Source organism: Nannospalax galili, unplaced genomic scaffold (genome assembly GCF_000622305.1).
Source record: "Nannospalax galili isolate Female #2095 unplaced genomic scaffold, S.galili_v1.0 scaffold898, whole genome shotgun sequence".
NCBI classification, from domain to species: Eukaryota; Metazoa; Chordata; class Mammalia; order Rodentia; family Spalacidae; genus Nannospalax; species Nannospalax galili.
Window position 1 is genome coordinate 3,191,177 of NW_008342399.1, and position 10,845 is coordinate 3,202,021.

The 10,845-nt window shown below is 41.1% G+C and overlaps 1 protein-coding gene across 1 annotated transcript in view; it reads right to left on the bottom strand.

Moving 5' to 3' along the window:
* The window catches only part of Mccc2 (methylcrotonoyl-CoA carboxylase 2), an 82,440-nt gene that overhangs the window by 50,644 nt on the left and 20,951 nt on the right, over nt 1-10,845 (bottom strand). Inside the window, exons 2-4 of the mRNA XM_008838481.3 lie at nt 10,079-10,145; nt 3,922-4,006; nt 783-884 (exon numbers count right to left, since the gene is read on the bottom strand). Of these exons, the coding sequence (XP_008836703.1) occupies nt 783-884; nt 3,922-4,006; nt 10,079-10,145 (254 nt within the window). The remainder of the gene's footprint in view (nt 1-782; nt 885-3,921; nt 4,007-10,078; nt 10,146-10,845) is intronic.

Here is a 10,845-nt window from a genome sequence, read left to right on the forward strand (position 1 = left end):
AACCAGAGAGTGAAGTCAGGAGGTTAGCTGGAAGAAGCAGTAACAATGGTGAATGGCTGTATCTGTGCCTCTCCTGAAGGCACAGGCCACAGGAGACAGAGAAACCCAGGCCACAAACCAGCACCTGAGCTAGTGTTAACTGGCTCAGTCAGAATGCGACCAGAGCCACACTCCCCCCATTCTCATGACTATTATGGCCCAGTTCTCACTCAGGTGTAGATCATGAAGAGCTGACATAATCCTAGACACAGCACCAACATGGAAAATCCAACATCAAACAAAAGCATATAAATAAATTTAACACTGGGCAAACTACATTTCTGAAGTCTAATTGGTTCTAACATCAGCATGAGAAAACCCACAGGACTTGCTAAAACAGACTGCAGGGCTGACTTAGTACTTCAGGGGAAGACCCATGAATCTGCTTTTCTAACACAATCCCAAGTCATGTGGATGCAGCCTGGAGACCATGAGGGATATCTGCTCCTCTAAGACAGTGGTGTTCACCATAGATGTACAGGAAGTCACGTGGAAAGCTCCTAAACACTTAAGATGCCAAACCCACACCTCAAGGCTCTGATTAACTGAGGAGGTCTAAAATGGATCCCAGAGACCCTGCTTGATTTTTTTTTCTCCCTTCAATTTGTGGTCTCTAAAGTTCCAGAGATGACCCTAATATGTGTCTGTGTAGAACACTCAAGTCCAAATAATATACATAGCACAAAGCTTGCATTCTTGCATGCCCTCAAAGTCTTCACCTTGAACACAGGTAGAGTACTCACCCAGACACTCTGCCAATGCCTGTAATGATACCACCTGCAGGGACTTCCTCATCACCATACAACTGGTAACCTGCAAATTGGGAGAGTTCCAGAAAGGGAGATCTGAAAGGAAGAAAAGGATGTGTGAATTAAATATCTGTATTTGAAAAGTTATACATAAGAAAAGATTTTTAATGGGGTAATATTTCAAAAATGCATCTCATATATAGTATCTACAAAGATTTCTAAAATAAGATATGATAAGAATATCTTAGGAAATCAAAATGTCCTTGGGCCTCTTAGCAATATATTCCTTTCCAAAGGCCAAAAATGTCAAAAGTATTTGGGAACTCTTATCTAATCCCTAAAAGATTTTAGGGTTACCTCTTCAGAGGGGAAAATGTTAGCATAGCAAAAATCCCCATTTAAAAAAAAAAAAAAAGAGTATATGAAGTTGTTCAGGAAAAAGTGATGGGGAGATATGGGAGGAGTTGGAGGGGAGGGAGTGGGCATGGATTTGATCAAAACACCTTATATGCATGTATCAAATTCTCAATAATTTTTTTGTTAAAGTTAAAAAAATTCAAACACTAAAAAAGAGTACATGTCTTCTGGCTTTCATTGACAAAATGGTTAATAAGTTTTTGTGTATGATCTTTAAATAGACATCATTTCAATAAGTTAAAAGTTCAATCAGAATAAAGCAACATATCTGAAATCTGCTGTCATCTATACTATTTCACTAGTTATTACCAGAACTGGATAATCTTCACCTTTGAAGACACTGCACAGCTGAATTTCAGCTCACCTAGTACAACACTGATATTCTGGAAAGCAAGAAATGCCAGATACAGTACTCCCTATGCGCTTCCTCTGGAAAGAAATGTGGCATTACATATAATGCAGCGTTGTTGTTGGACTCAGGAAAGAACTTTGGAGAAAACCTTATAAAACCTTATAATCACTGTGCTCCAAATTATAATCAAGCAACCAAAAATAAATTTTTAGGAATTTACATGGATTTAGCATGCAATAGACTACAACATAACACTGGGTATTTACTTTTTAAAGTGTGTGCACATGTGTGAATTAACAGAAAGAGTAACAGACAACATTTACCATGCACCTTTCTCTCATCTATGGGCTTTATAAACACTAACTCATTTGCCAATGAGAAAACCAAAACACAGAGTCACTAGTCTAAGGTCACACAGCTGGCAAATGGCAGGACTGGGATTCTAATAAGCATTCTGTTCCCAGGGAAAATGCTCTTAGCCACCACTGTATTGTTCACTTCTCAATTACATACATGTTCAAGATACAACTGGGAAAAAGAGTTCTAAAACACTATATTTGGTATGATTATTATTTTTTTAATGCAGGTGCCTGATACATAAAGGCTAAAAGAATATACATTGGGGACCAAGAGATGGCTCAGCAGGTAGAAGCCTTTGTACACAGGCATGACAACCTGAGTTCAATCCCCAGATACCACAAAGTAGTAGGAGAAAAGTGACTTGAGAGTTGTTCTGACTTCCACACACACTGTGCCATGATGTGCACACACTTCCACACTTAGACTATCTTTCACACACTCACAGACTAAATAAATAATACTAAGTGTTAATCTCCAGGCTATCTGAGGGTACATGTCATAAGAAAAACTATTTTGGGGGCTGGGTCTATAGCACAGTTGATGGAGTGCTTACCTGGCATACACAAAGCCCTGGGTTGGATCCTAGGCACCACATGGTGGTGCATACCTATAATCTCAGCATTAGGGAGGTAGAAGTAGGAGGATCAAAGCCAGGGCTGTAGCTCAGTGGTAGAGTGCTTGCCAAGCATAAGTGAAGCCCTGGGTTTAATCCCCAGTACTTTCAAAAGAGGAGGAGGAGATTCAAGGTCATCCTAGGCTGTACAATGAGTTTGAGGCCAGCCTGGGCTACATGAGACCCTGTCTCAAAAAATGAAAGAAACTAGAGAGATGGTTCAGGGATTAAGAGCACTTGCTGCTCTTGCAGAGGACTTGGGTTCAGTTCCCAGCACCTACATACTGATTAACACCCATCCTTAACTCCAGTTCCAGGGGATCCAACAGCCTCTTCTGGTCTGCACAGGGACCAGGCACACATGTGGTACACTTAGATATATGCAGGCCAAACACTCATACACACAAAATATAAATAAATAGGGAGCTAGAGAGATGGCTCAGTGGTTAAGAGTACTGGTTACTATTGCAGAGGACCCAGGTTCGGTTCCCAGTACTCACATGGTAGCTAACAACCATTCTTTACTCCAGTTCCAGGTGATCCAATGCCCTCTTCTGACCTCTAAAGGCATTGCATGCATGTAGTGTACTTACATACATGTAGGCCAAACAGACATACACGTAAAATAAAAATAAATAGAAAATTAAAAATAATAAAAATAAATTCTTTTAAAAGAGAAAAATGAGGGGCTGGAGAGATGACTCAGTGGTTAAGAGCACTGAGTGCTCTTGCAGAGGACCCGGGTTTAATTCCCAGCACCCACATGGTGGCTACGAACCGTCCTTAACTCCAGTTCCAGGGTAATCTGAAGACCTCTTCTGACTTCCATGGCATTGCATGACACGGATGCACTCAACATACATGCAGGCAATACACTCATACACAAAATAAAAATAAATAAACAAAATAAAAATAAAATATTAAAAAAGACAGAAGAGAAAGTGAGAGGGAAGGAGGGAGAGGGAGAGAAAGAAAGAAACAAAACGTATGGATTTATTACTCCTCCCAGACTTCGCCTTGTACCTTGAGCCCCATCCTTCAGGAAACAGGGTGACTATAATACACGTGGAACCCAACTCTCCCAGGCCTCCACTCCTCTAACCTGTCTGATCCCCAACACATGTACCTCAAGTCAGTGCCCTACTGCTCAGTCAGTTCCTAATACAGCAGCCAGAAGAACATCTCCTTCGTTCTTCCAGGAGAGCAAAGACATGTATCCATTTTGTTACTTAATGTATCACCGCTGCCTGCAATAATGGCCCACATGTAGTAGGTTCTCAATAAATGTGTACTGTTAGAACTTTCTAAGAACCAAAATTCAAAGTCATTTACTTATAGGACTGTCCAGGGGAACAGAGAACACCCTGGGGTAGCAGGCGACTAGTACCAACCCTGGGTCTATGAGGTTGTCGATTCTCTCTCTAGGTAACAGTTTTCCTCTTGATGTATGCCGGGCCCGGGCTTTCTCACTGCCTCCTACAATAAAAGCATGATCAGATCAGTGCACAAGATAAGGCCTCCATTCCATTTAATGCCAGAAAAACATACAATGTTCCACTCAAAACATGACACTTTAGCTCACATCTTGACAAAATTGCACTAGTCACAGAGCAGCTGACCTATCCCAAGCAGGCTACTTTAAGTCAAAGGAACACTAGCCTCACCATCCAACCTGCAGGCGAGGACTCCATGTCTTGGGTATCTAACCCCCAAGTCTCAGCAAACCACAGTAATTAAGTGAGAAGAGAAGATCAACCTGTACATAAAATGCTTATTTTCACTATTGCCCCTAAATTTATCTTAACATAGTCTTTGTCTAGTGAAGTATTCAATGATTTAAGGAAACATTTCTTTGTTGATTTAAATAAGAAATTATGTTCACATCTATTTGAAACAAGCTTCCAAATACATCCTTGTTTTTCAAATCAGAACTCTTGGCTGCAGAAGGATATTTTTTTTCTTCTAAGGAAGCACACAACAAATTCTTAAGATTAAATCTACTGTTAGGTTACCAAGAAAATGATATTTTACAGTTATTTCTTCTTTCAAAATGAAATAATTCTATGAAAGAAAGACTTAGTTATAAAATAGTATGAGTAAAATTGTTTTTCTTTTCTCTCAGCCACTGGCCACATCCCTAATGATGTGTCTTTAGGAGCAGGGGAAAGGAGTGCAGGGGGACGAAGAGCAGAGGAGATTCTGGGGGATGCTGCCTTGATTTTCGTGATGATTTCATGGGTATATGTAGGTCAAAATGCTTCAAACTACACACTTTCATGCAGCTTACTATCTATTAATTATGCTTCAATATATAAAAAATAAACAATGGGGCTTGAGAGACATCTCAGCAGTTAAGAGCACTGGCTGCTCTTGCAGAAGAACCCAGTTCAATTCCCACATGGTGGCTAACAACTGTCCCTAACTCCAGTTCCAGGGGCTCCGATGCCCTCTTCTGGCCTCCACGGGTTTTGCATGACATGGGTGCATTTACACATAAAATAATTAAAAAAAAATTTTTTTTTAAAAATGAAAGGACTGCCAATATATTTTAAAAAATAAAAGCAAAGTTAGGTGTGGTGGCACATGCCTTTAATCCCAGCACTTGGGAGGCAGGGGTAAGAGGATCTCTGTGAGATTGTGGCCAGCCTGCTCTACATAGTTCTAGGCCAGCTGGGCTCCAGGGAGATGGAAAGAAGAAAAAAGGGGGGGGGGAAGGAAAGAGGGAAAAAGAGAGAGAGAGAGAAGAAAGACAGACCTGGGCAAGGGTCTTCGGAGAGTCAGATTGATTAACATAAGTGCTCATTAAGGGGCTAGCAGGAAGGGGTCCAAAAGTGGGAGGCTTAGGCAGGTGGATAGCTATGAGTTCAAGGCCAGCCTGCACTACATAGTGAGTTCAGGTAACCTGGGACTACAAGGAGACCTTTTCTCAAAAAGACAAAAAAAAAAAGTGGGAGGTGGGTAACAAAGAGGAGGAAGGGGATAGAGTATTTAAGACCGTATCACTCCTTAGCTCTCTGTACAGTCTGTCACAGGTGGTTACACTGTATCACTCCTTAGCTCTCTGTAGAGTCTGACACAGGTGGTTAGACTGTATCACTCCTTAGCGCTCTGTAGAGTCTGACACAGGTGGTTAGACTGTATCACTCCTTAGCTCTCTGTACAGTCTGACACAGGTGGTTAGAGTGTATCACTCCTTAGCACTCTGTAGAGTCTGACACAGGTGGTTAGACTGTATCACTCCTTAGCTCTCTGTAGAGTCTGACACAGGTGGTTAAAGCAGTTCCCTAGCACCCATACAGCAGCTAACAACCATCCCTAACTCCAGTTCCAGGGGATCTGATGCTCTCTTCTGGCCTCCACAGGCATTTCATGCATGTGGTACACTTCCATGCAGGCAAAACACTCATACATTAAAAAATAAAAATGAATAAATGGAGCCAGGTGTGGTGCATGTCTTTAATCCCAGCACAAGGGAGGAAGAGGCAGGTGGATGTCTATGAGATCAAGGCCAGCCTGGTCTACATAGAGAGTTCCAGGCCAGCTGTGGCTACAGGGAGACCCTGCCTCAAAACCACCCCCCCTGCCAAAAAAGAAAGAAATTGTTTAAGCTTCCTGTCTCAACCACCAAAACCCTCTGTAGTTTTTTAGATCCAAGGATAAAAATAAAGCACTTCTAAATTTATCAAAACACTTAAAGTCCTTCGATTAACTCAGGTCAGTCAAAATACTTAGTTCTGGCTATTGTGAAAACACATCAGGGGTAATCCTTTCTCTGCCTACAGAGATGACTGAGTCACTCATATAATCCTACATGCTCAAATAGGGACAAAAGGGGAAATCAAAGACAACAGAGCCGGGAAGAAACCTGAGACACAGAGGTGTGATAACAGAAAAGCAGGCAAGGGACACCTAATCCCATTTATCTCATTTATCACGTTCTTGCTAATGAGAAACTTCAAGGGTCACTATGAAACAACCCAAAACACCTGTCCCTTCCTCCCATCTGAAAACCATATTGGAAATTGCATGAATTAAATTTCTTTTTAAATCTAAGGGAGGGGACTGGAAAGATGGCTCAGTGGTTAAGGCACTGGCTGTTCTTGCAGAGGACCCAGGTTCAGTTCCCAGCACCCACATGGCAGCTAACAACTGTCCTTAATTCCAGTTTCAGAGGTTCTGACACCCTCTTCTGATATCTATGGGCATTGTATGACACGGGTGCACCCATATGCATGTAAAATACTCATACACATAAAAGAAAATAAATAATTTAAGTCAGAATATATAAATTCCACAATCAGAGGGGGAAAAATGAAAAATAAAAAAAGGAGACAAGTAATATTTCTCAATTCTTAATCAACATACTAAGTTAGTCCATGGGTAGTCAGAGCAAAATCATAGGAGAAATGCCCAAAGCAAGGAGCACAAAATCCCCTAAACAACAACCACACACGCGCACACACACACACACACACACACACACTTTGCTATTAAAGTGATTATGAGACTGCCCAAAAGTGTACATTTAGAGGGATTTTCTTATGGATGATTTTTTAAATTCTATTTTTTGGTCTTTTTGAGACAACGTCTCTCTGTAGCTCCAGCTGGCCTAGAATTCACTATGTAGACCAGCCTGGCCTTGAACTCACAGAGATTCACTTGCTTCTGTCTCCTGAGTGCTAGGATTAAAGGCATACAAATGTTTTATTTATTAATTTTATTTTATGTGTATGCGTGTACTGCCTGCATATATGTAAGTGCACCTGTATCATGCAATGCCCTTGGAGTTCAGAGAGGGCATTGGATCACCTGGAACTGGAGTTACACACAGTTGTTAGCCACTATATGAGTGCTGGGAACTGAATCCCGGTCCTCTGTAAGAGCAGCCAGTGCTTTTAATTGCTGAGCCATCTCTCCAGCCCCTATTTATAGGTAATTTTTTTCTTCTTAATATTTCTTTATTTTCTAAAGTTTCTAGAATTATATATTAATATAATTTAATCATAAGCAATATAAATTAATATATATACTTAAGCCAGGCTTAGTGGCATGTACCCTTAATCCCAGCATTTGGGAGGCAGAGGCAGGAGGATCTTTGTGAGTTTGAGGCCAGCCTGGTCTACATAGGGAGTTCCAGGCCAGCTGGGGCTACAGGGAGACCCTGTCTCAAATAAATAGATAGATAGATAGATGATAGATAGATAGATAGATAGATAGATAAACTTACATAATGTCCACTTCTAATATCCATCTTCATGGCATGATTCTAGGCAAAATTAGAATAGTGATGGTTGAAGTTGTTCTCTCCCCCAATTCTGCCTCACCCCCCAGGGGCCGGCTCAGTCCTATCCTGCTGGAGACCAGCCTTCTCCTGCAGCTCACCAGAGCCTGCCTACCCTCCTCAGCAGGTACCCAGTGCTATAGGATTCCCTAATGTCCCAGGGAACCCTCAATCCATCAAATACCACTGTGAGGATGATCGTAATCATGGAGTTACCTCTATCAACGGAACACGTTTTCACTTCCACAGAGCTCTGCATCTTTCTCTGGGGACAGTGCCTTAATCTACTTCTATTTTTCTGGGATAGAGGGATGGGTGTGCCAGGAATCTAATCCAGAGCCTTACATACCTAAAGCAGGCACACTATCTCTGAGCTACAAACCCAGGCCCTCTGGAAACAGTATCTTTTAAAGGGGTGTTCAACCTTTTGACATTGTAGCATGTCATCTACACAGTTTACATTTGAGATTTGTGCAAATTGAATTACAAAAAAATTGCAAAACAAACAAACCTCTCAATGTTTTAAGTAAGTTTATGTTTTTTTTGTTAGCTGCATTTGTAGCTATCCTTAGCGACATGCCATCCACCAGCAGCTGGTTGGACACACCAGACAGACCTTCAAGGGTAGGAATTCCAGTCACCTTTCTGAAAAAGGTTTTACTAATTTTGACTACAGTGCTATAGGCACAGATCAATATATTCTAAATACCTCTATTTTCTGTCCGTTTTAATGAATTGATTATTCTATATAACCTATTAATTTAAAAGACAGAAATAAGTACTTAGAAAGTGAATACTTATAATTCACAGACCTGTTCCTAAATTTAAGTATGAGATATAGGTTTAAATGAGATTCTTAAAATGTACTAGAAACCTTATTAGAAGAATTAAATGATTCAGCTGGGCATGGTGACACACACCTTTAATCCCAGCACTTGAGAGGCGGAGGCAGGCAGATCTCTGTGAGATCAGGGCCAGCCTGGTCTAAGTAGCCAGTGGCAGGCCAGCTAAGGCAACAGAGAGACCCTATCTCAAAAAGATAAAAAAAAAAAAGAAGAAGAAGAATTAAATGATTCAACAAGGGCTGAGGATGTAATCATTAGTAAAGTACTTGCCTAGCATAATGAATTCCTGGGTTCAATCCCTTGCAACACATAAAATGGGCATGACTGTCCATGCCTGTAATCCCCTGCAGTTAGGAGGTAAAGGAAGAAGGATCAGAAATTCAAGGTCATCCTCTGCTACACATGGAATTCAAAGTCAGTTTGCGCTACAAGAGACCTTGCCTCAAAAATAAATGATTTAACTAAAGTGCTTAGTTATAAAACTAACAAATCAATCTGGTACAACTCTAGCAAAATTCTATACAAGACCAATAATGAGGCTCCTTCTTCCTAATACAGTACACAAGTGGTACACAAGTAAACAGGCAACTTTAGATGTCCTCTCTGTTCACCTGTCACTAATCAGTCACCTTTCCTAAATAAATTCCTTAAATAAAAAAAATACATTGCCTTTAATCCCAGCAATGGATTAAAGGAGGCAAAGGCAGACAGACCTCTGTCAGTTCAAGGCCAGCCTGGTCTACATAGTGAGTTCCAGGCCAAGAGAGGGGCTACAGGAAGACCCTGTCTCAAAAAGAGAAAAAAAAAAAAAAAACCATAATATTTTTTGTCCATTTACTTCTCTTAATTACTTCAACAGAGGAAGGCTGTCTTCCATATGACGATGCAACAATACTCTCAAACCATAGGTTACAGGTGAAAACAGATTCTACCTGTGAAGATACTGGGAGGTTTGGTTTGGTTTGGTTTGGTTAGTGAGGGCTATAAAATTCATATTCTTCCTTCTAGGTAGGTACCTATAACATACTAAGAATCTTATTTTGAAGATGGGTGTAGGGGCACATGACTGGAATCAGAGCATTTGGGAGGCTGAGGCAAAAGAATCCTGAGTTCAAGGCCAGCTTAGGCTACACAGCAAGACCCTGTCAGCAAAGGAAAAATCAGGGGGCTGGAGAGATGGCTTGGTGGTTAGGAGTACTTGCAGAGGACCCGAGTTTGGTTCCCAGTACCCACATGGTAGCTAACAACATTGAAACTCCAGTTCCAGAGGATCCAATGCCTTCTTCTGGCTTCTTCAGGTATTACACAACACGGGTGCACTTACATACATACATGCAGGCAAAACACTCATACAACCCAAATAAAAATAATTTTTTAAAAAAGGAATAAAGAAAACAAACTGAGGTGTAACACAGTGCTTACCTAATCTTATATTCTGGACTCGTTCATGAAGTTCATTTACTAGAGCTTTCATCTGTTCATAATTCTCCTAAAACAGAAGCACAGAGGGAAGGGGACAGGACTGTTACAAAGCAGCTAGCCTTTTATCAAAGTAAGAGTCAAGAAACATGTCAGGGACTGAAGAGATAGCTCAGATGTTAAGAGCTCCTACTACTCTGGCAGAGGACCCAGGTTGGGTTCCAGCACCCAATGTTGACAAACAACCACCTGTAACTTCAGTTCCAGGAGATCCAACGCCCTCTTCTGGCTTCCACAGGCTCCTGTACATACATGGTGTATACAAACTCATGTAGACACACACAAATAATAAATAAATCTCTTTTTTTTAAAAAAGAAACACATCAAAGCCTGGAAGTATGACGAGGGGTAAAGCACTTGACTAGCACACATGAAGCCTGGAATTCAATTCCAGTACTGCAAAAAAGAATGAATGAAAGGGGGAAGGGAGGAAGAAAGGGAGGAAGAAAGGGAGGAAAGAAGGAAGAAGATAGATACCATCTCTGTGTGACTTCTACTTGGGGCCACTCTTATCCATGTGGCCTCCAAATTGGCCAGTCTATCCTATAGAAAGATTAATTCCTGCACTATTGTTCTAAAATGATGGCCAAATTTGTTTTCTCCCCCTATGTAGAAGCCTTTGAGAGGGAACTGACACTAATTCTAACCACTCCAACAGCTATCAAAATACCTGAAAGCAAACCCTGAATCCATCTCTCTTGAGTCTAGCC